Source organism: Poromitra crassiceps (assembly GCF_964638095.1).
Source record: "Poromitra crassiceps genome assembly, chromosome: 29".
In the NCBI taxonomy this organism is placed as follows: domain Eukaryota; kingdom Metazoa; phylum Chordata; class Actinopteri; order Beryciformes; family Melamphaidae; genus Poromitra; species Poromitra crassiceps.
Window position 1 is genome coordinate 3,273,102 of NC_139641.1, and position 26,500 is coordinate 3,299,601.

Here is a 26,500-nt window from a genome sequence, read left to right on the forward strand (position 1 = left end):
CTCCCTTTTGGATACAGCCTCAAGTGGCCATTCGAGGTACTACAGCTTTCAGTATCATTTCCGCGGCTTCCTCTGCCAAACCCCGACCTCCAGTAGCCCACTGGGACAAACTGACAGCTTCTCCAGCCATATTGTGTGATCATCACAGTCCGTTCAGACACACAGCACAGAGTTAAGAAGAGTATGGGGAAATGGGGAGAGATGGACAAGGGTGTGTGTGTGTGTGTGTGTGTGTATGTGTATGTGTGTGTGTGTGTGTGTGTGTGTGTGTGTGTGTGTGTGTGTGTGTGTGTGTGTGTGTGTGTGGGCAGAAAGACACTGACAGATTGTACGGCCCTGCAGCTTCTCAAGAGGAGCCAAACCCTCAGCCAGAGACCTCCACACACGTGACTGTGCACACGCACGCCTACTCCCACACACACACACCCACACACACCCACCCACACACACACCCACACACACACACATGTAGCTGTTGTAAATATACAATCTGCACCACAAGGAGGTCAGGCAGTGACAAAACAAGACATACTGTAGCACTGCGCTCCCCCCTTGATGGGAAGCCTGTGACTTCTCTGTCGCTACGAACAGAGAAGCAAATAAGAGGATGACCGGTGATTGAAAATTCTGTTCGAGGTATAGTGCCGAATTTCGACCACATGAACAGGGAGTTACCCAAGCCCCGGTAGCCGGAGATTTCTCCGCCTACTGGCCTCTGGCCTACCGGTTACTTAGTTTATAGATTTTTTTTTTTTTTTACAGTGCACCTGAACGCAACATACAAGATACCCGCTGAATAATCAGAATCAGAATCAGCTTTATTGGCCAAGTATGCAAACACATACAAGGAATTAGGCTCCGGTTAGCTTTGCTCTCAGGTACACACAGAGTACACAAGTACACACATATAGAGAAAAAAAAAAAAAAAAAAAACCCACACCCACACCCCCACACACACACACACACCCACACACCCACACACCAACACACACACACACACACACACACACACACACACACACACACACACACACACACACACACACACACACACACACACACACATTTTAATTTCTTTATTGGATTTTCGATTAGAGACATTAATCGTATCAAAACCCAATAGTAGCAAGAGTCAATGCAATACAATACAAGATCATGCTCACAATGTTATCTGTAGGCTATAGACAGGCAGATCAAAAAAGAAACATTAGTCTCTATGGATATAAGTGACAGCGTCTTTTCCAAATGAAATGACTGCCAATGATGGCAGACACAGAGCAGTACTTGGCCAACTGTTTTGCAGCTTTTTTTGCCAGTCCAGCAAGTTGGAGTCCTCGCACACACATTTTATGAACATGCCCCAGACTACCAAATATCAAGACTATAATTTTACAATTATACCCACATGCAGAGATGGCATTTGCAAGTGTTTGATATTTTAGCCATTTATAACTGAAGCATGTATCCATGTACAAATCAAAGGAACATCCAATTTCTAAAATTAAAACAGACTTGGTGGATTCATTGATCATGACAATATCCGGAGTATTTGGACAGCTTTCAACAGTATTGTTAAATGTATTGTTAGATTGGGATGAGGCAAACCAGTTAATTTGAACAGTTTTGTTGATGTGGAATTGTGTGTGTTGTCCAGTGGCACGACGCAGTTCTTTAGCAGTCAAATCCACGATACGGTCGTGGCGTGCCGTATACAGTCCCTTGAAAGCGGGGCAGCTATTCATAATGTGAGCAACTGATTCTGGTTGTTGATTATTGTGCAGTAGGCAGTGTGAATCGTGTTGTGATGGGTACCAGAGGGCAAGGTTGTATTTGGTGGGCAGAACTTGTAACCGGGCTTTTATTGTGAATTTAAGAATGGATTCGTCTATTATTGAATTGTGTAGGATGGAATGGGACACAGTATGGTCAGCGTACGGCAGGCAGGCCAGCATTCCTTGTAGCCGCACCCCCACACACACACACACACACCCACACACCAACACACACACACACACACACACACACACACACACACACACACACACACACACACACACAGCCCACTGAGAAGTCTGAGAGAGCTAGAGGTGAATCTGGACCAAGGCTACATCTTGGTTGTTCCTAGATGCTCCAGAAAGTAGTTTTAAAAATGTGATAAATCAGCCCACGGCCGGTACTACAGGACATTTTGTTTTTAGGCCTTCGCAGGCCATTTTAGGGCGTTGTGACATCATCACTCTCACCCTTCCCTGTTTTTCTATTGCTGACTTTGCTCATACGCACCTGGAGGTCAGTAGTTGACCTGAGTGAATAGATCTCTTCTAAAAAGTGTAGTCACCTGTAGGTAGGGATGGGTATCGAGCACCGGTATTATTTGGTACCGCTGCCTGATTGGTCGGTACCAGGAGTATTGATAACGTCCTGGACGTTCAGTGCTGCTGTCGGTATTTTTTTTTTTTTTTTTACCATCCCTGACGATGACGAAGCGGCACCAGGCGTTTGATGTTGCGTGTTTACACTCCTGTCCTGTCACTAGTACGCTTGCGGCAGGTTTAAAAGATTTAAAACATATCAACATATTGTCCCACCCCGAGCTCAACTGGACTTTCTATTGCGGGTGAATATTATATTACAATATTAGAAAGTCACTAACTAGTAACGTACAGTTGTAATTACTGCCTGATAAATAAGTTAGTAACTGGGCAGACGTAGTAAGGTAGCCCAGCTACTGTGGCCATGCTAAAGTAACGCTAACGTTAGCGGTCAGTCACACTCACCAGTCATCAGCCCAGACGGTCAGACACGAGCAGTAAGGTCGAAGAGGATGATACATTGTTTTGTTTTTCTGCTGGTTGGGTTTGCGTTCACAAGGCCAAAATCCACTAGTCCTGCCCACACCAACCAAAGTGACGTGGGCAGAAATCTCCTTCTGTTATTGGCCACACTGACTTCCTCCCGACAGTTTACGTTGAGGCCATCGGCCATTGTCACTATGCAACACCCAGTTACTCCATGTCAGAAAATAAAGATGGACGCACGTCGTTTAACCAGTCAATTTATGTCTGTTTATTTAGACAATTATATGTCAATAGAACAGTAAACATTACAGACTCCACGTTTGTCCCCTGCCACTAGTCATTTTTGTCTGTTTGTGATGTCGCTGGTAACGAGACGAGATAAGCTAGCTAACTGCTACAGCTAGCAAGCAGCTTCTTCTTCCGCAGGAACTTCCAAAAACAGGAAATAACCAAAGAAAATCAACACAAAAAATCACGTGCTTCCTCTGACTAGTCCGGGTGGGGTTCACACCAGAAATGAGCCGCTCCAGAGTTCGCTTGAGAGCGGACCGAGACCACCTCTCACAGGCGAACCAGAGCGCGGTTTTTAGTCCGCACCAGAGTTCGAGTAGGAGCGTTCACACCGACCCTACGGACCGTACTAAAGGGGAACGGTCCGATAGACCGGACTAAACAAGGCTGGTGTGAACCCGCCCTCAGTCTCTCTATAGCTGCCGCTCAGCAAACAAGCTAACAACACAGGAAGAAGAAAACCCACCGCTCCCGAATGCGGAAATGAACCAGAAGAGCCGCGGAAACGTGTCTATATTCTGAGCTCATAGGACCATGTGATCTTTCAACTCTACTCAAAAACATGACAATCAACACAATTGGAGTTACGAGGTTTTTCATCTGACACTGATGAAAAGGACAGGTGTATTGAAAATAAACAGGAAGTGTGTGCAGCATATTTCATTGGCTGGGCATGGGTTTGACTTGCTGCAGGAAGAAAGGGTGGCTCCCAAAGTGGATCAATTCTTGTGGATTTTCATGGTAGAAGTCATGTCAGAGGCTGGTCTTACCTTGACGGGGATACGCACTGTCAGGAGGTAGGCTCGATGAGACGCCAGGGCCTGAGACAGAGAGACAGACAGACAGACAGAGAGACAGACAGAGAGACAGACAGAGAGACAGACAGACAGACAGACAGACAGACAGACAGACAGACAGACAGACAGAGAGACAGACAGAGAGAAACAAAACACATAATGAGCATTAGGGCTGGGTTAAAAAAATCGATATATCGATATTGAAACGATATTCATGTGAAGGAACAAGTATCGATACATAAATCCCAGTATCGATATTTTACAACAAATTTTTTTTTTTTTTTTTTTTTTTTAAGAAACATAGGCTATAATATTATAGGCTGTGTGTGGTAGTTAAAACATCGTTTCAAGTTGACGTTTATTTATGTTTGTAGTTGAAACAAAAACATAAATACTGTAGGCTACATGTGCATTGTGCATGCACCATGAGCCAGATGTACAGACCTCAAATCTGTTTGCACTATAATGTTTGTGAACTGGAAATGTTCATGAGCTGTATTTAATTTTATTTACAAAGCATTTATACTTTATGAAACACTGTTTACAACATGCTGCTGTTCAATGATTCTGTTGTATAGTGGAAATCTAAATTTGTTTGGCTTCTCACAGAAGACTGTAAAGAAAGATAAGATGTTGAATGACTATGCTGGTTATGTTTAAATAAAAAAGAATTACATGATGTAACTGCTTGCTTTATGGTCAATTCTTAATGTAAATATTAATATTTTGTAATAATGCACCAGGTTAGAGGGTTCCTTGTACAATTTACAGCATTAGTTCTTTGAGAATCTCTTCCATTTTCAAAGCAAAACTGCTATTGTAACTAAAATATCCATATTGAATCATATCGTATCGTATCGACTTGGCTGACTGTCTGGACCATGAGGACAGCTGAGGATATTTGTGTATTGGAATCGTATCGTAACGGGAAGTCAGTGGTGATACCCAGCCCTAATGAGCATGTAGCTGTAAATATACAATGTGCACCACAAGGAGCTCAGGCAGTGACAAAACAAGACATACTGTAGCACTGCGCTCCCCCCTTGATGGGAAGCCTGTGACTTCTCTGTCGCTACGAACAGAGAAGGAAATAAGAGGCAAGACGACAAGCAAACAAACCGTTAAAGTGACATACATTACATTACAGATTCATTTAGGGAGGTGGTGGAAGAACAAGTGCCTGGACTTTAAACTTCAAACTGTCATGTGATATAGTATACCGGTGCCAACGCTCTAGGTGCCTACTATACACTGCTTTAAACAACGCTAGCGTGGGGGAATAATACTCCACATCACCCCAGTCCTCCACTCCCTCCATTGGTCGCCAGTAAACCAGCGCATCATCTACAAAACCCTCCTGCTCGTCTACAAGGCCACCAACCACCTCGGGCCCACCTACCTTCTGGACCTCCTCTCCCCCCAAACCTCATCCCGGACTCTCAGGTCTGGCAGCCAAAATCTGCTTGCAATCCCACTACACGCACAAGGCTCTCAACCATGGGAAATCATGCCTTTTTTTATCTCTTTTTTTATCCCATTTTTACCCCCATTAGTGCTCATTTAATTTATTTATCCTGGTTGCTGCTCCACCATCTGCCGATCTGGGGAGAGCCGAAACTGGCTCCATGCTTCCTCCGAGACATGGGCAGTTAGCCAGCCACTTCTTTTCACCTGACAGGGGAAGCTTCACCGGTAGGACATAGCACGTGGGAGGTTCACACTATTCCAGCCAGTTCCCCTCCCTCCGAACAGGCGCCCCTAACAACCAGAGGAGGAACCACATCAGCAACCAGGTTGCATGTTTTGGTGAAGGGGGTTCCTATATGAAGGAAACCCCCGGGAGGCACGGGGAGAACATGCAAACTCCACACAGAAAGGCCCTTTTGACGACCCCACCCGGGCGGTGGGCACTCGAGGACATGCGGACGGGCACGCACTCCTTCAGCGCTCACAGCGTCCCAGGTGGGAATCGAACCCAGGACCTTCGAGCATTGAGGTGACAGCGCTTACCACTGAGCCACCGTGCCCCCTGGAAATGGTGCCTTTTGTGCACGCCTGTGGAATCTGCTCCCAGGATCCATCCGGGCCTCGGACTCCCTTGCTGCCTTCAACAGCAGCCTAAAAACCCACCTTTTCCACGCTGCGTTCAACTAGGGAAGCAAGTGGTGACATACTGTAGGAGTGAGTGAGAAAAGGATCAAATATTGGTGTTTAAGACTGAATAATGACATCACAACTGTTCATTTAAAAAGAGTTATTCCTCTAAATCTGACTTCAAATGCCCAACATTTTTCCGCTCCGGTGCCGTTTGGCCCCCAACCCTCAGCAAAATCTGGCCCTCTGGTAGCAACAACCCTAACCCTAACCCTAACAACAACCCTAACAACCCTAACCCTAACCCTAACCCTAGCAACGACATTTTTTTGTGGTCCTCTCTATCATCAAAGTTCCTGGGTTACGGCATGACATTATTTGTTCAGCCCCCAGCAACAATCTGGGTTTCTCATGTGGCCCCCCATGAAAAATAATTGCCCACACCTGATCTAGCCTCTTAAATTGGTTCTGAAAGTGAACCAGATTCATGCATTTTAGTTTAAAATGTACACATTTTTCTTACAGGGGGCATGGCCCCCCGGACCCCTCAAGAGGGTCCAAGCAAGGTCTACCCACCATAATCTCTCCAAATCCTGTGGGAAACATACAGTTATTACGGTAGTATTTTCTTTGTTCTTAAAAATATACATTGCCTGTTTGTGTTTTGCAATATGGATATCGTTTTATTTATAATTAAATTGAGCATTGGGCCTTTATTAGGATGTTTATTTGTATTATTTCAATTGTCACACTCATGGATACATATCTGAGGTTTGTTTATTAATTGGGAAAAGGACCACTGGAACAAACGCCGCGAACATGAGCCGGCTACTTTTTCAATCTGACTGGCTACTCAAAAGTTTGGGGAACTCTCTGCATGAAGTGTAATCTTTGACGTAGGAAGTTCATCTTGAGCTCAAATTGAAGCTTATGAACTTGGGCAAACGCCCCCGAGTTGAACGTGGCCCCTATGCACTTGACAGACAGACAGACATACAGGCAGGCAGGCAGGCAGGCAGACAGGCAGACAGACAGGCAGACAGACAGACAGACAGGCAGACAGGCAGACAGACAGACAGGCAGACAGACAGACAGACAGACAGACAGGCAGACAGACAGACAGGCAGGCAGACAGACAGACAGACAGGCAGACAGACAGGCAGGCAGGCAGACAGACAGACAGACAGACAGACAGACAGGCAGGCAGACAGACAGACAGGCAGGCAGGCAGACAGACAGGCAGACAGGCAGACAGGCAGACAGACAGACAGACAGGCAGGCAGACAGGCAGACAGGCAGACAGACAGACAGACAGACAGACAGACAGGCAGGCAGGCAGACAGACAGACAGGCAGACAGACAGACAGACAGGCAGGCAGGCAGGCAGACAGACAGGCAGGCAGGCAGACAGACAGACAGACAGACAGACAGACAGGCAGGCAGGCAGACAGACAGACAGACAGGCAGACAGACAGGCAGGCAGGCAGACAGACAGACAGACAGACAGGCAGGCAGACAGACAGACAGGCAGGCAGGCAGACAGACAGACAGACAGGCAGACAGGCAGACAGACAGACAGGCAGGCAGGCAGGCAGACAGGCAGACAGACAGACAGACAGACAGGCAGACAGACAGACAGACAGGCAGGCAGACAGACAGACAGACAGACAGACAGACAGACAGACAGACAGGCAGACAGACAGACAGACAGACAGACAGACAGACAGACAGGCAGGCAGACAGACAGACAGACAGAGGTGGGTCTGTTCAGTCGGGTCTGTCTCTCCCAATCTGGACCGAATACCACGATCAGGGAAGCGAGGCATTCCAGCGCTTCCCTGTTCCCACTCCTACAGCTTAGCATTGGTGTGTGTGTGTGTGTGTGTGTGTGTGTGTGTGTGTGTGTGTGTGTGTGTGTGTGTGTGTGTGCATGTGTGTGTGTGTGTGTGTGTGTGTGCGTGCTACGAGCCTCTGTGACCAACTCCCACACGGTGACATTGTTGTGTGACGGCAGGCAAAAAACCCGACGGGGCGCTGCACAGCACTGGACTGGACTTCGCAAACACGAGGGGTCGCAGGTTCGCACCCCCGTGTTACCTCCGGCTTGGTCGGGCGTCCATACAGGCACGATTGGCTGGTGTCTGCGGGTGGGAAGCTGGATTGGGGGGTATGTGTCCTGGTCGCTGCACTAGCGCCTCCTCTGGTCGGTCGGAGTGCCTGGTCGGGGTGGAAGGGAACTGGTGGGAATAGCGTGATCCTCCAACGTGAAGCTCCCCATGCAGGTGAAAAGAAGCGGCTGGCAACTGCGCATGTGTCGGAGGAAGCATGGTGCTAGTCTCCGGCTCTCCCCAGATCGGCAGAGGGTGGAGCAGCGACCGGGGCAGCAGGGGGGAAAATTGGCCAAGTACAATTGGGGAGAAAATGCGGAAAAAAACTGAAGGGGAAAAAAATCCCAAAGATGGTTTATATCATTTGAAGTAGTTCAAGTGTTCAAGTTTCTGATGTTTGTTTTTTAAGTACGGTAGTTATTTGACGATATAAAAAGTGGTGATTGACAGCTGTGCAGGGCCTGAAATTGGGTGCGGGATTGCCTGAATGGCGCATATTTTCTCCAATTCCCGCATATTTTGAATTTCTAAAGCCGGAATAATCCCGCATCTATTTGGGCGAACCGCGAACCGACGTCTGTTAGCCGATGGTGCAGAACGCTGCATACGACCAGGCAGCAGCTGAGCACATCGGAGGTGGTGAGTGTCTTGAGTCTCACTTCACCACAAATACATTTTGAAAAGGCTGTTTTAGTTTGGTTTCCCTCTTTCTTAGTTTAGTTTCTGTTTGACATCTGCTAGACTAGCATTTAATCCGGATCGCTTTCAGTCATGTGGAGCCGTGTTGAAACATGACTGATTCATATACATTAAGGTGAACTTTCATTGGCAAAACACCTGGATGATTTTTATTGACAAGAACTTACAAATACAACTGTCACTATTGAGAGAGAGAGGGAGAGAGGAAGAGAGAGGGAGAGAGAAAGAGAGAGGGAGAGAGAAAGAGAGAGGGAGAGAGAAAGAGAGAGGGAGAAGAGAAACAGCAGAGCAGATGGGGGGAGAAACGTGCAATTAATGAGCTGCTGCTGTGATGCAGAGACGTGCACAGACAGTTTGGGGACCAGGGGCGACATTACAGAAACTTCCTAAATTCCAAATCCTATCGTAAATGATTGGTAACCATGGTAATTAGAGTTAGGACTTGATTTAGGAAAACACCCATTACAGAACAACAGTTCCTAAGTCAATATTCTCATCCTAATTTAAAATGGGAAAAGCGTATTACAGAAGCGTCCCAACTCCCCAAAATAACTAACTCCTAACTTTAAGATGCCAGCTATGCTGTCCTAACTAATTTACACTATTTTCAACTGGAACAACAGCCATCTGGCATCTGGTTATAATTTATAGCCTACCTACCTACGTTATGGCTGTGCTGTTATTACATTTGCAAAACCAACAAAATGTCAACAGGCGCAATGTATTTGGCAAAAGGCTCATGCGGGACCCGAATGACGTTTTGTGTTTTGATGACAGAACGCTCGTTAATCGATACAGACTGCCCCGGGACATGATACTGCAGCTAGCCGAGGAGCTGAGACGTGTGTTGGAGAGACCGACTAGGCAACACGGGGCTCTGCCGGTTGTAGTACAACTTACAAATGCACTTCGGTTTTTTGCGAAGGGAGATTTTCAAACTGAAGTGGCTGACATGTCCAAAATATCTCAGCCTGCTATGTCACGTAATTTAACTGAGGTAGCAACAGCCATCAGCAGTTTGGCTCCTCGGTACATATAGTTTCCAAAGGGGGAGGAACAACAACACACATCGTTAGCCTATTAGCTAATAGCAGACTACTAGCGCTCCTACTTCCCCCTGCAAGTTGAGAAAGGAGGAGGTGTCTGTTGCTACTGGTTGCTAGGCTAACAGACAGAAAAGTTGATTACCGATGCTGGATGAGTATTTAGGATTTCCTAACAAGACATAAGATAGGATTTAGCAAGATAAGATAGGATTCCTAAAGTTAGTTAGGATTTGCTTCTGTAATACCAAATCAGAAAAAATCCTATCTTAAACTAGTCCTATCCTAACTTAATACATAAGATAGGGAGTTTCTGTAATGTGGCCCCAGGTGCATAAGTGAAAAAGGGGCACCCACCTCATAACTATTTATAAAAAATGAAGTGACATACAAGTCAGGCCCGGATAAACACAGAGTAACCAGTGACACACTGGAAGTGCTCCCCTGCTACCAATTTACATGTAAATAAATAAATAAATTGTAAATAAATCAAAATCTCTTTATTTTCACACAATTTGAAATCGCACAATTTATCAGTGAAATACTGTAATTTATAGATTCATTATGCAATAACTTATTTTTTACTGATAACCCAGTGGCACTCATATTCTGGTTTATTTCAAGAAAAACATTTTGGCTAGTGGAAATTCTAATTGGCTGGTAACTTTAAAATCTAGCAGCCATATTGGCTGGTGATCAAAAAAGTTAATTTCAAGCCTTGCAGGGAGAGCAGGTGGTGGTGACATGGGAGTGAGTGAGAAAAGGAGCAAATATATGATTGTTAAAGTCGAGCTGAACCCAAAAATGACTTTTCTTTTCTTTTAGTTCAAATACCTGCGTATGCAGTTCACCTATTTAATAATATATGCAAAAAAAATCACAAAAATCGAATTTCTTTAGTTTTTCCCACTTTTTCACATCAAAAGTTCATTTTTCAAGATTTCATTGATAACAGTAATGTACAGTTTGCTGACGTCACCTAGTACTATCAAATTTCTACCGCATTTCAACCAATCATATCACGACATGCAGCTGTCAATCAAATCTTCATTTCAGGATAATTTTCTCTTCCAAATCAAGTAGAAAACGATGCCTAGTGCCTGTCATCTGGCAGAATTCCTATCCCATAAACTATCTACTAACTTGGCCAATTGTTAGAAAACATGAACAAAAAACAAAAACTATAATCTCTAAGAATGCAAAGAAATGTAACTAGCTCGTTAAAATGCGCATTCCAGGGATATCGTATTTACAGAAATAGCGTAAAAGGCGCACGCTTGAGAGCGTGGTTGTCAGGGGTCTGCCCTCGGAGATTCCAGGCGGGCGGGCAGCACCCGATGCATCGGATTGTCCGCTCCCTCCGCACGAAGCTGCTGGCTGCCTGGTACTCTGCGGATCCCACTCGCGTAGCACGACAACACGCTGAATCCCACTGGATTTGGGGGTGGAACTCGCCATGATTGACCAATGCCAAAGCCAGTCGACAGAATTGTCAAATCAAATCATCGACATGATACTATGACCCGCCTCTCAACTTGTCATCTCAGACAAATTATGTTTTCAGTCTGAAACGGACTGCGACGCACAACGTGACCAACAGGTTCAGTTCCACTTTAAGACTGAATAATGACATCACAACCGTCTAGCCGGCGACCGAATAAATCCCCTATAAATCCTCTACAAATCCCGCCTATCTGAAGAACATAAGGGGGGAATCCCCCCCCCCCCCTAGTTTGCAAAGTGAATTTCAGGCCCTGGCTGTCACTGTCAGCATCTAGGCCTTCACTGGCAGCTCCTCTCATCAAGGCCCTGCGTACATGTGTTCGGGGAATAGCAAGAGATTGCGTAACGTTAGGACGTAACGTAACGTTAGGACGTAACGTTAGGACGATTGACTGTATGGTTAGGACAGGCGAGATTACATTACTTTGACTACAGTTTCTGCTACAATTTGATGTGTGATCAGGACAGCAATAAAAAGGAGAGAGGGCTTGGAGAAAAGTGTGCGAGGAAGTAACGCTTAGGACTGAAGTGGTACGTTCAGAAAACGTGTTTCACTCCAGCTGACATTATCGGTTGCAAAGTTATTTTGCTATGCAGTTAGCTAGCCTTTCCCGGTCGGCATAACGTTACACACAACCGATAACGTTAGCTGAAATAACGTAATCACATATTTTCAGAATTTACCATAAAAAATAAAGCCATCAGCTAACGTTAGTTGTTTGTTTTTGCCTTTGGAGTCACACAGACAGACACTGGAGATTTGATTTGGGGTCCAGCATGAGGAGAGTTTGTATATGGATATGGCCAGCTCAGCTCAGGGAAGTGCTTTGACTGTGGGGATGTTGTTCACAAGCTTCCTCTTCTCATAGCTGTTGTTGCAATGATATACAGAAGAGACAAACTAACCCTGCAGGCAGCCTTGCTAACGTAGAGCCCCAGAAGGCAGCGCTGTGCTGCCCAGTATGCTACATTAGCCACATGAAGCTTCACTTGTTCATCAAACACACATTGATGATGTGTGTTTTTAATAGTATAGAGCAGGGGTTCCCAAACTTAAGAATTAGGGGTGCACCGATCGATCGGCAAGCAATCTGTATCGGCCGATTTTGACCTCAAATATGCGATCGGCGATCGGCAATTTTTTTATATTAAAAAATATATATATATATAAAAAAAAGACCTATCACTAATCAGGCTTTCCAACGATATAAAATACAATGCCAATTGGTATTATTAAAGGGGAGAAATAATCGACCTAAAATAACGTTTCCAAACTTTCTTTGAGGAGTTTATATATCGGTGATCGGTGATCGGTAATCGGTGATCGGTCGATGATCGGTTGGGCAGATATTTCCCATAGGCGATCGGCAATCGGTGATCGGTGGCAAAAAATGTGATCGGTGCACCCCTAGTTTGTATCTCGTCTCCCCTATTAACACGTTCAGTGCCAGCGACGCCATATGGCGTCATTAGAAATTTACCGTACAGTGCCAGCGACGCCAAATGGCGTCATAACTCCAAATTGTTTTTTTGACGGGGGGGTGTCGATCTAAGCTTCTTACGTCGCCTCTAACAATATTGTAGCTATTGGAGGTCGATAACCTATTTTACAAACCCATTAGGTGGCGACAGCACTCTCCTGATCAGAGAAAAAGGAGCCAAACACACAGAAATAGTCACTGGGGAAAATGAGGAAATCGCATCGCATCCGTCCGTATGCATCGACGTGCCTCCATAAACGAGCACAACGCCAGCTGTGCCCCCAGCAGCAGCATCCGCTGTCACAACTGAGCACCTCCATGTACGCTGCAACAGCACATTCACATAATCAGCCTTATTATTCCGAACTGGAAGCATGCCAGCCCGTGACAAACACACGCGGAACCAAAAAGCTGAATGTCGCGCACCATTCACTGTGTGTGCGCAGCAAACTCAGCAGAGACTGAGAGCCACCAGACACATAAGACACACCCAGGAGGCGTGTGCAGTTGAGGGGGGGGGGGGGGGGAGCACGCAGAGCAGCAGAGCAGCATACACTTCACCCAGACAGACCCAGACATCAGAAAATTAGCTTCAGAGTCAGTGATGTGCTTGAAATGTTTAATTTCACAAAAGGCTCATTATCTCAGCTCGTAGAAAAAAAGGGATGTTTTTGCTTCAATCAAGCTATCTTCTCCGGCTCATAACTAAAGAACGGAAAATGGGATCAATAAACTTTTTTTTGCAGGTGATAGAAGAGAGTCTCATCGTTATTTGTGCGTGTTCAGTGTTTACATAGTAATTATTAAAAAAATTATATGACTGTTTTAAAATGCATTGCGACCTATGTGGCACAGCAAGCAACCTTTTGCCCAAGGGCCGTGGCACTCAAAGTGTTAAGAATGCCACAGCCCACTTTCTCATGTCTTTACATATAGAAATATATGTATACTTTGTATTTCTTGTTCATGTTTATATGAGGCTGATCTGTTATCTCTGACATGATTTGTTTGTTTATGTTATGTCATGCTGTTACGTCCCGTCCGGTCATGTCTGAAGTTTGTAGCTCACTGTGAGCTTTTGAAGGTGTTGGGTAGGCTGTGAAACTGAATCGCCCTTCTGGGATAAATAAAGTTGTCTGAATGTGAATCTGAATCTGAAATCTGAAAATCTTCCAGCGCCCACCCAACCCTTTAATCACAATTCTGATCAACACGAAACTGAGATGATGTATTTCCCTATGTGTGTTTTTCATATTTTATCTTTTTATTTCATTTCATTATTTCCACAGAGCAGGTGAACTAGGGCATAAGGGAAATTAATAAGAACATTTCGGCAAAATACCTAAAAAGCCCATTGTCAACATTTTCTCCTCCCTTACTCATCAATTTCCATGCATAACACATTTGTTGAGACAAAATGTGATGAGCAACAACAGAAGAAATCAATCCACAAGCTATTAATGCTAAGCTGTGAAAAATGCTACCTCATCTGTAAAGGGGAGACTTGTGGGTACGCATTGGTCCAATTTTAATTCAGATAAATTGAGCTGAGAGGTCAAGGAACCCCTTTGAAATAGTTATTTAGCCCCCTTCCCGACAAGATAGCATATTCTGCTTGACAGCAAAGGATGCCTTAGGTCTTGTAGTTTCTTCTGATAACAGGATCTCCACTGTAGCTTTAAACATGCTACCCTGCTACAGCCATGTCAGTGTTTCCCCTGACACTCTACAGGCCTGGTGGGGCCGCCACGCCAACGAGTTCCCTGCCAGGCCAGAAACAATGTGGGGGGAATGTTTTTGTATACGTTTATATCTAGTACTACTACGTGGGACTTGCTGTGCTTGCTTGCTGTTGCTGTTTGCGGGCACAGCTGGCCCCTTCATGTGTCACGGACTGACTAAGTCACGTGTTGTCTCCAAGGAGACGAGACGGGAGACATGTGATAAATATCCATTCTCCTGAGTCCTGGCAGATTGTCACATTTGCCGATGTACACTTTAGGTCATTTAGAGGCACCAGTATTCCAGTTTAAAAGTTCCGTGTATGGATTTAATTTTTATATAGCCTACTTCGGCTATGGGCGGAGGCCAGATATGCGGTCGCTATGGCGACCAGGTGTGGGCGGAGGCGAGTGAACTTGCTATGGAAACAGAGTGTATATCAAGTAGAGACGAGTAAGACCAGGTCGAGTAGAGCTGTACTGTGCTGTTATATGTGGTGGAAATGAGCCATTAGTAAACACAACACAGCCGGTGAGTAATAACACGTAACTAGGGTTGTCCCGATCCGATCACGTGATCGGAAATCGGGGCCGATCACGTGATTTTCAACTGATCCGGAATCGGGGGGAAGAGATCGGATTTTTATGTATAAAAACAATGATAAAAACGTCACAAAACAAATATGGCAATTCTCACATTTCAGTCATCCAAATAAACAATCTGTCATTTATTTTATCATTGCAATTTGTCATATTCATCGTAAGAAGCGACAACTAATCTATTGCAACAGCGCACAAGAGATCGGCCATTTTGGGGCGCAACAAACCTCTGTGCTATTGTCCTGTTGTCTGCGGCGCCAAAATGGCCACGGTTCTATTGTCAATTGTCGCTTCTTTCCTTCCATACTCTTTGTTTAGTGTTCGACTAGCGACACATCCGAACGCGATAAAACATACAAAAACACATGTCCAACCATAATAACTAGATGGTCGCACAGTGGCTAAAACAGAAACAAGACGTAACGTTAGTTAGGGATCATGATTAAACTCACCTAGGAGTCGGACTAGGAAGAAAAGCCAGAAGTGTTCTGCACTGCCTGCCTGCATCAGTAAAGTTACCATAATGAACATGTCTTTTTGTTGTCTGCATTCCGTCTGTCTTGTGAATAAAATCTGTCGTTCCTCCATGTTGTCAGATGAAGTGGCCGGACTGCACTCGTCTCACAGATAAAGTTTCAATCATTTTAATCCACGCAGACTGTCCTCAGTGACTCTCCATGTTGTCTCACTTGTAAACAGAGCTGCACCCCGCCCCCATCTAGCAAGCACGCTTAATTCTATTGATGTGGCTCATTGGCCGAAACTCGAAACAATAGCAGACAGCCAGTGAAACGCTGCATGCAAATGAATACCAGCCCAGAGATAGCCAGAGAAGTCAGTGGGTCCCAAACATTTCTGGCTTCAGTACCCCCTTTCCCTGATTTCTGAATCAAAGTACCCCCTTTACCATAAGCTGTAAAGATATTTTATTTTGTTTACTTGGTTTAAAACCAATGCTGCACTAACTGAGTTGTGGTTGTGATAAAAGAGCCGTACAAAGATGTCATATTGGTTGGTTAAAATAAAAACACTTAAACACTTAGAAGAAAGGGGGGAAAAAGCATCCAAGTTGTCCCAACTTGTTGTCCCAACTATTTCTGCAATGCATTGCAGAAATATCGGATCGGGACTCGGTATCGGCAGATACTCAAAATCATATGACTCGGACTCGGACTTGGGGGCAAAAAAAGGTGATCGGGACATCCCTACACGTAACGTTACGTTAGCCAGAACCTGTCAGTAACGTTAATACCCACGTACGCGAGCGTCGGACTGTGTGTGTATGTTTACCAGTTCCTGGCATAATGAAAAATGTCAGTTCAGACATGTTGCATGGAATCAAACCAGTTCCGGCTCGTACACCGGACCGGACGGGTCAAACCGGAAATCGACCCATGCCTACGGGAGACCCGTGCAAAGATGGCAGAGGCACCATAAACTTTCCAACTAAACTCTTATCTAAAGTATGGGAGCGCTTCACAATCTGTCAAAGTAGAACGTGTGTTAGACCTTGCATGACACGGACGCACCGCGTTAATGAGGACAAACGATAACATAACATAACGTAACGTTAAGTTAGCTCCTGGCTCATGCTAAAGTTAGTATCCACTTCCCTGCAGCCAAAACACCACCAAACAGGCCAAACGCTGACTCATTTGCGGGCCTTCGTAACGGCAATATTGTGGGATTTCTGTGTAAAAGTGGCTCATGTTAAATCCTCTCCCACCAAAAAAAAACTAACTCATTGAAGCAAAGGGGAATACAAACAATAATGACAGACAGAGAGACAGAGTGTGAGAGAGAGAGACAGAGTGTGAGAGAGAGAGACAGAGTGTGAGAGAGAGAGACAGAGAGACAGAGTGAGAGACAGAGGGACAGAGTGTGAGAGAGAGAGACAGAGTGTGAGAGAGAGAGACAGAGACAGACAGAATAGAGACGGTTACAGTATGAAGAGGCAGTGGCTCACCAGGACTCTGTTGTCGGTCTTGTCTCCTCTGATCTCCAGTTTGACTCTCTTCCTCAGAGACAGCTTCACCTTCCTGCCCACCGCCTCCCTCACACTCTCTGAGGAGAGAGCAGAGAACTTCAGACAGACAGACAGACAGACCAAGTCAAACTATTTTACAAAATGTCTATGGAAAAATGAATGGCGGATGAAATGCCTTGGAGAGGGAGAGGGGGTGACTATGGCACTCCATTGATGTGAGGCAGCCAGACTATGTTAGCCACATTAGCATCATTAGCATAGCTTCCCGACCATAGCTGAGATGGCGCGCTAAGATCCCCCTTAGCGCGCCGCAACTCCCGAAGTTTGAAGTCTATCCGACCAACAGTTCTCGAGATACGCGAAGGACAGAGAGAGAGAGAGAGAGACAGAGAGAAAGACGCTACCGCAATTATATTTCCTTTAATCAATCACCTAGATGCTATAAAACTTTTAAAACATATTTTCATTGCAGGATGATGATGTCTTTTAGCCTGGTAAACCGCCCGTCACGTGAACTCACATTGCATTTGGTTCTCCGTGACGGTCTGGACCTGCACAGGCAGTTAAGATGATTGGTCGAGCCATGCCGGCTCGACCAATCAGCGGCGGCCGTAGGCGGGCTCTGGCTCGTCTGGGCAAGTAGTGGGTACATGGTCTTTGTAGTTCTTTTCACTTGTCAACATGGCTGCCGCCGCGGAAGTGACAGACAGTGAATGAAATTGAATGTAACGTTCCCAATTCTATGTATTAAATTCTAAAAAACGACCCTCAACATTTGGGAAGGCTAAGCCACACAACTAGTTCGTTATAATCTAACTAAATGCTTCGAAGGTGACTTTACGACCGCGAGGACTCAATCAATGAATACCACGGAGATCATCCACAGGCACCTTCCGCGATCTGATTGGTTGAAGTTAACACCCACCAGCGGTGATAGACAGATGGGTCATCCAATCACCTGCCAAGTAGCTTGGACAAAGTGCCCGCCTCCGTCAGCGGGTCTGGTGACTTCAAACCCAGATCGACTGGTTTAGTGAAACCTATGTGGAGCTATACCGTCCATCTGGCAGCGTCAGGTTAGATGTCTTTGGTGTGCACCTTAAAATCAAATATGCGTTTGATTTTAAGATCATTTTTTACCCCTAAAATAAATAGGCTACAGTATTTACCCCGTTTAGCCCATTGTGTCTTTTAATCATTCACCAAACGCTATATTATATTATAATATTTGATATATTATAATATATATAATATATAGATAGATATATAGATTTTATATACAATTTGATCTGATCATTGTAAAGGTAAAGGTAAAGTCCCACTAGGGCAGGGCTGTGAATCTTCACTGGCCTCACGATTCGATTACGATTCAGAGGGCTACGATTCGATTCGATAACGATTATCGATGCATCTCGATGCATCTCGATGCATCCTAAATCGATGCATCACTTTTTTTCCCGAATACATGATTTTTTTGCTCACTTTCTTTTTTCTCACTGTGTGGCTACTTTTAAAATAAAAGTGCATTTAGAATTGCATTGTATTATGATCCATAATTAAAATAAACAACTGCATGTACTTCCATTATATTTTATTTGATTATATAAAAAGAAAAGAAAAAGAAAAAATGTAAATCGATTTTTGACATTTGTGAATCGATGCAGAATCGTGCAGGTCCGCATCGCGATGCATCTTATAATCGATTATTTTTGACACCCCTAAGTCCCACTGATTGTCACACACCTGAGTGTGCGAAATTTGTTCTCCGCATTGGACCCATCCCCTGGAGGAGCGGCGCTCGGGAATCATATGGTGATCTAACCCCCCAATTCCAACCCTTTGATGCTGAGTACCAAGCAGGGAGGCAAATGGGTCCCATTTTTGTAGTCTTTGGTATGACTCGGCCGGGGATCGAACTCACGACCTCCCAGTCTCATGTTGTACATCACTGATGTAAAATCTTATTTTAGGGGTAAAAAAAAAAAGAAGAAAAAGATTGAATAGTGTAAAATCTGTCCCTCACAAACACAACAAAGAAAACATCATCCTGCAATGAGATAGGTTTGAAAAGTCTTTAGGCGATTGATCTAATGATCTCTGAGAAAACATTCAGTAAACGTCAACACACCTGACGTTAGCTTTACAACACGGCCTGCAGAGCCATAGCGAGCCCACCACTCCACCCACCCCCGACTCACGACTGCTCGTCTTTCTTCGGTGGCGCAAGGCACTCTGGGTATTATTAGGGGTGGGGGGAAAAATCGATACACCATAGTATCGCGATATTTTGCCTGACGATATTGTATCGATATTGCAAAAAAAAAAAAAAAAAAAAAAAAAATTGCAGGCCATGCCAGGCCACCGGGCTGCTATAAACTTTCGTTCCAAGGCCAGCAGTAAACAAACGGTAGCATATTTTCATTTTGTTTTAACAGTAACAGTTTTGTCATAACAGTAATTTACAAATTCCCCAGTTACTGAATGGGCTGCACAAGATGTTTTGTGCAAGTGAAGTGAAGTTGCATTGTTCAAAAACAACCTAAGTACAGTAGTCCACACACACATCCAGTTAAGGTGGACTGTAAGTAGACTGTAACAAACAGTTCAGTTTGTCAGGTGCATGCAACTATGACATTACTTTATGACTTTATGAAAGTTGTTGGTCTGTCTACTTGACAATGTTGCTGCAATAAAATGGTTGAAGTCAGATGTACAGACTGGAACATTGTTCTTATATAAACCAGATGATGACAAAGTTTTCCTTTGGGGACATCATTTGCAGTTGAAAAAGTAAGAAATCGCAATATATCGAAATATCGCAATATTCAATATATCGCAATATTCAATATATTGCAATATCGGCGATATCGCAATATCGCAATACTATCGTATCGTGACTCAAGTATCGTTTTAGTATCGTATCGTGGCCATCTGGTGATTCCCACCCCTAGGTATTATGGTGGCATGGTTAGATTTAGTAGCTCCTCCCATCTCTATGCATCATCCTACTAACAGTCCCTGCAGTGACAGTGACAGTGCAGGATGCTGAATCACCAACACCATGTTCCACACAATGACTGGCTTTATACTCGTCCAGACAACAGCACATGACGTGGCATCATTATCAACATCATGTCAAATGCCTTGTGTCAAGTGGGTAGTTAGTTGTTGGGCAATTTAGTTAACTACTGGACTGGTGGGTAAAGAATCAGGACAGTCTCCCAAGAGAGGGGATTAAGACGTGGGGCTTTAGGTAAAGTGTAACTAACCCCTCAGCTTTTAACCAATATATATGACTTTGGGGGTGGTGTGTGAAGAATTCTGGTCAAAATTTCCACATTTGAGAGCAAACTGTTGCCATTCTACCATTTGTATCATTTTTCAGCAGCCTAACTGGCATAAGTGCCCTCTATGGGTGGAACACTGCTTTTTTTTGTGCCCTCAAATGAATGGGATATTTGGTACATCGTGACGTCACGGTGGGTTTAGCACGCGCCCCACTAATGCGAAATTCTTTTTTTCCCCCCATTGATTATTACTGTAGTTCACGCGGCGCGAGCCCTTTAAGAGCAATGCATTCATGGGTAATGCCTATTGTGGCTAATGTTAGCCGCTAGTTAGTTATGTTACATGGCAGTAAAACGCCACTAAATGACCAAATTGATAGAACTTTTAACCATTTCGAGTAACACTGTTTCCATACGCATCACCAGCGTTAGTTTTTTGTTTATAATGTGGCTACATTCATAACGTTTTATATCTCGGATGCGTTATTTCGAATCCCACATAGGTTACGCCAAACCACACATAGGTTACGCCTCGAATCCCACATAGGTTACGCTAAAACCACCCCCGCAAAGCGTGTGGGTTTCAGGACGAAACAGTCTCGAGCCACTAACGTCATCTTTAGAGCACAATATTCCTGGAATGCAAGTTTAACTAAACAGTTACATGTCCTCTACATTCTACATAAAAGTAAGATATTACGGGTTGTTTTATTTTGTATGTTAAATACTTATTGGCCAAGATATGTTACTTTATGGGGGAGGAATTCTGCCAGGTAAGGAGAGGAGTGTGGGCGGCCATATTGCCTGCGGGGTTTTCAGATCGAGCGGAGAGCCGTTTTGCAGGAAATCTGGGGGGGTTAGTCCCCCTTTAACTAGTGGAGTGGAGTGAAGGAGTACAAAGACACTAACGCCGGCGCATCTATAATAGTGTTAATGCTGTCTGTAACGTTAGCCTATAATAAAGGATGTGATCTGATTTTTTTAGACCAAATTTAGCTACAACGTGGCAATGGCTTATGAGCCAACGTTGTGCCGACCATGGCAAAATCTGTGAAAATGTACATTTTGCCACTCAAACCCCATTCACATCTGTTGAGACGATCGTCTTGTTTGTTTACGGTAAGCAGGCTAACAGCTGCTGCTAGCTAACGTTAGGCCGGAGAAGCAGCACTATGTATGTGTATGATAATATGATCATGTTGTATTATCACAACACGCAAGTAATGTTAACGTTAATGAGCGCCGGATGAGCAACGACGCCAGATGATAGCACACTAGCTTGCTCACTAGTTTAGCAATGGCTAGCGTTTCGTTAACTGCTATGCTCCATTCTCTTGTCGTAACATTGCAAGGGTAGTTGAAGTTAAAGCTGCCTTCACGCAACATAAATGGATGCCAGTGCCATCCACAGCCAGGAAGGGCAGGTTGGGATAAGCCTGAAGCAGTCTCAGCACACTGACAGTACAACACACTACCTGACTGAAATAGGTAGCTCTCTGAAGCCGGTAGCATGTTAACATCAGTTACTGAGGCCTACGTTATGACCATGGTTGCGGCTAGATGCAGTATGTTTTGATGCTAGAATAAATCGGATTCACTCTCTAAGGGCCTGTGTCCACCTAGCGTCTTTTCCTCAGGTCCAGCGTCTTTTTTCAGTTGTTTCCAATGGGGGGAGAGCGTATGCGGGCGCACACGGACGTCTAGAGAAAGTGCGCTGTGCCCAGCGTCTATTTTCAGAGCGCTCCGGCGTTTTTGTGCGCCGGCTCCCAGTGCTCCCAGCTGAAAATAATTTAACTTTTCAGAAAGACGCTGGTGTCGGGTGCTCCTTTTCTGGCAACTAATCACATGGAGAAACTATCGCAACAGAGACAGAAAGGCTCAATTGTGGGAGCAGATTGGCTAGACACTTAATATTTCTGGTGAGTGTTGTGCTTACTGCTTTTAATAACGTAGCCTAGCCTACCTGTCTTGTTAGCTTGCTAACTGTCAGCTATCAAGCTACTACCGCACTGAACTAACGTTAGTTTCAGACTGCTTCCTTGTATATTGTGCGCTGGGATCAGCGCTCCCCAGCGCACTCCCAGCGTTTAACAGTCGGAAAAAGACGCTAGGTGGACACAGGCCCTTAGGCCTATAAAATAACCCTTCAGCCGGAGGTGGAACTCGCCATCTTCGACTGCTCAGAATCCTCTCTGCTCCTCTCCTACGGCTATACAACTGTCTCTGACCCAGGGGACGACTGTCGCCAAGAGACTCATTCTGAAGGAGTGGAAGTCCCCCTCTCCACCTTCTTTTCAGCTGTGGCTGACGGACATGGTTTCGGTTATACATATGGAGAGACTCTTGTTCCTGAGGACCAATTCACTTTCATCTGGGACCCATTTCTAGCCTACTTAGATGAGTTTAAGACTGAGCGACAATTAACTTTAAGTTAACATTAACTTAATGTTAACAATTAGCATGGCGCTGGTAGCGCCATGTTGCAGTGTTTCCCCTACCATCCTACAGGCCTGGCGGGCCCACCAGGCCAACGGCGCCCCCGCCAGACCAGAAAAAAAGCAAAAAAAAAAAGAACAATTTTTTTCCTGCTCTCCCCAAAATTTCAATAAACCTTCATGGCATATTATTACAATACAACAATACTGGTGTTGACAGTGTTGACAGTAATAGAAGATGCCAAATCATTCAAAACAATAAGCGACTTGCTTTTACGAGCATTGTGCCAGCGTGCAGCGCTGTTCCAAAACGTGTCAACGTGTGTCGTTGCCTGGGAAACGCACATCCCATAATACAACTGTTCGGATCGCATCCCATAATAGTATGATGATACTTGGGATGCCATTGCGAACATAGATGCGAACAGGTTAGCTAAAAGTTTAGCGTCGCCAGCGACGGCCCCCACCGTTGCGGTCGGGGGTACGTTTCAAAATCCCTCCAGGCCTGAAAAGGTTTCTAGGGGAAACACTGTTGCTTCTTATCAGGAAGATGTAGCTACTAGAGAGAGAGAGAGAGAGAGAGAGAGAGAGAGAGAGAGAGAGAGAGAAGAGAGAGAGAGAGAGAGAGAGAGAGAGAGAGAGAGAAAGAGAGAGAGAGAGAGAGAGAGAAAGAGAGAGAAAGAGATTGCTTGTTCTTATCCAATATTGCACTGAGGTGTCACAAGCTGAGCTACTTGGCCACACAAAGAGATCACGAGCTAACCAAATAACCTGTTTCTGGACTCTAAACTGTGTCTACAATCAGGACAAATAAACCAAAAGAACCACCAGAGCATATCTCTAGAGGTTTGAATGAGGAGCATTCAGTCTCCAAAGGCTTCATGGGGCCTAGCCCCGTCGTCGTCGGGAAATCTTTCGGCTAGCTATGCTACCCTAGAAAGAGTCCCGTGTGTCCAAGCTGTCTAAATCAGCGATACGGACGTATTTTCAAAATTATTTTTTCCGGGTTAAGGTGCGTTCACACCGACCTATTAAAGTTGGTCGCTGGCGTCGAGTTTACATACAAAGTCAATGCAAACGAGCGATTGAGCGTATATTCGCCTGGGAGAATAATCGCTGGGCGTCCGAGCGGCAGAGACAGAGCGACAGGGAGAAAATACACTCGTCGCTCAAGATGAAATATTCCAACTCGAGCGAAAATACGCTGGCATCAGTCGCTCGCTGTTCAATGCTGATTGGCTGCCGTGTGAGAGTGAGTCAAGGATCACACTGGCTTGGAACAAACCGCTGGTTTATTGTGTGGCAACAAACCACATTGACAGGCTGACAGCTGACATGAAGTGAAGTCTGTACTACCGGTATGCAGCTCGCATTAGGAGCACGCTGATAGGCTTAGCTTGTAAACAATGACGGTGGCTCGTAGTGGACAAACAGCATGACATTGCGTAACGTTATATCCCCCACATGTCCGTCATTTCGTGTGCCTGTTGATGAGCGATTTAAACAGAGCGACAGAGCGATTCCAAAGGGTTGACTTGAGCGACAGAGCGAAAAATAAATATCTCGGTGTGAACACAGCTTTAGAGCGTCACGGGTTACAGCGCTCAACAGCGCCACTCTGGTCGAAAGCTCCGTAAAAAATAATATCACCAGCACAGACTTCGGATGAAAAGAGGCATTTATGAGCAGCGTCGAGCTTTCTAACCCCGACATCGAGAAGCTATGAACCCTTCTTCTCAAGTATGTGTCTTTGAAATGTTTCTGTGGCACTTGTAAATACATCTGTATCGCTGATGTAGACAGCTTGGGAGCCAAAGTCGCATGCAAGTCTATGTAGGCAGACGGGACTCTTTCTAGGGTAGCATAGCTAGCTGAAAGAGTTCCCACGATGGGGCTACATGGGGCCAGACTATAGAGACAGTCCGCATGTCTGGGAACGCCCACAAAATGTTAAATGGCTGGCGCGCGAGACGCGAGTGGGGTAAAACAGCCCATATATCTCATGGGCTGACTCACCAAAAGACGGTGCTGCAGCTCTAAACTACAGGTTTGGGGGTTCTAGAGCAGAACACAAGACGTCTGCTCAGATGTGCGTTTACTGCGGTGGTTAAATCCCCCGATCGTGTCTGCCTGGGCTGGGCTATCAGCTAAATTCTAACTTTGCTGAATGGATACGACGGGGGTTTTTACCCCACCCTGACCCCGCCCCCAGCCAGGCTGAGCCAGCTAAACCAGCGTCTATGACGAGACGTGGCCTCAACCTATGGGACAAAAAGCATGTAGGCTAGCAATGGGATGACACACTGACTGCTCATCAGTGCTCACATTTAAATGTGTTTCTGTCTTAACAGACTGACTGAATGAAACATAACATTGACACTAGGCTGCACAGATTATTGTTCTATCAAGATCAACAACACAACACCTTCTTCTGGCTTTTGCTGCATCTCCCACACGAATAATCTCACTCGAGCTGTCTGGAGAAATCTAAAGCATTGTCTAGCTATTCCACCCTGAGGAGAGAAAGAGCTATTATGATCATTTGTAGAGGGATAGCAGCCAGTCTAGTATGCAAACATCACAGCCAAATTGTAAATATTGATTGGATATTATAATACTGTAATGCTGTGGGAGATATTAAATAAGTAGCCTACAATACAGCCATAAAGTAACATAACTGGAAAACTCGCCATAGAGGAACACAGACACTCCAAGTCCATGTAAGAAATATTAATATAGGAATAACGGGATTACAATGTCGGTAGGGACACAGGGATAGCCTATACTACTATGCAAATATCACAGCCAAATCTAGCTATCCCTAACGTTATATACGAATATTGCTGGGGCACAATACCATACTGTGGGAGAGATATTAAATATGTAGCAGCCATAAAGTAGCCTAAAACGACTGCAAACTCGCCATAGATAGAAACACACACAAATCCATAAGAAATATGATAGGAATATTATTACTATTTCAGTGGGGACACATGTGTCGTCTCTTCTTACCGAGCAGCTCTTTGGGGACGTCCGACACTTCCTCGCTCATGTTGCCGGCGGGTTGGAGCAGCGTGGAGGAGACGAAGAGAGACAATAATCCAAAACAATGAGAAGCGCCCAGACTGTCACCGCATGGAGTAACAACACACACACACACACACACACACAGAGAGGGACGTGTCAGGTGCTTCTCTCCTCTCCCCCGGTTACATGCCCCTCTCTCCCGGCCCGCGGTGTCCGGATCCAGCCTGCATCATGTCTCTCTTGGCCGCCGGCTCTCAGTTGTCTTGTACGCCGTTAAAAGCACGCTGAAGCCCGCTGGACACTGCGGGAAAAGGCTACCGTACATACCGTATGCTGCATCCTCTCTGCCCGGTTGCTCTACCCGGGCCTGCTGCCGTAAGGGGCTGGATGGATAAGTGAGCAGCAATTTCATTTCAACTTCCGGTCCGGGTTTTCTTTTTCAAAATAAAAGCTTTCGTCCATAAAACGCAGACAACTCTTTGAACGACTCCACACGATACGACGGGATTTATTATTCTCCCGGGGTCCAACCAGTGGGTCCAAACTACATCTAATACATCCACTATACGTCTAGTCTCTTAGAACAGACGAGTTGGCTTCCGCAATTTTCAAATGCTCTCGCCATACCG

At 45.2% G+C, this 26,500-nt stretch overlaps 1 protein-coding gene across 1 annotated transcript in view; it reads right to left on the bottom strand.

The window, feature by feature from the left end:
- Positions 1-25,896, bottom strand: part of LOC310799907 (F-actin-uncapping protein LRRC16A-like) — a gene marked incomplete at both ends in the record, with an annotated part of 126,622 nt that extends 100,726 nt beyond the window's left edge. Inside the window, 3 exons of the mRNA XM_083662515.1 lie at positions 3,860-3,910; positions 17,102-17,199; positions 25,857-25,896. Of these exons, the coding sequence (XP_083518641.1) occupies positions 3,860-3,910; positions 17,102-17,199; positions 25,857-25,896 (189 nt within the window). The remainder of the gene's footprint in view (positions 1-3,859; positions 3,911-17,101; positions 17,200-25,856) is intronic.
- Positions 25,897-26,500: the final 604 nt, after the last annotated feature.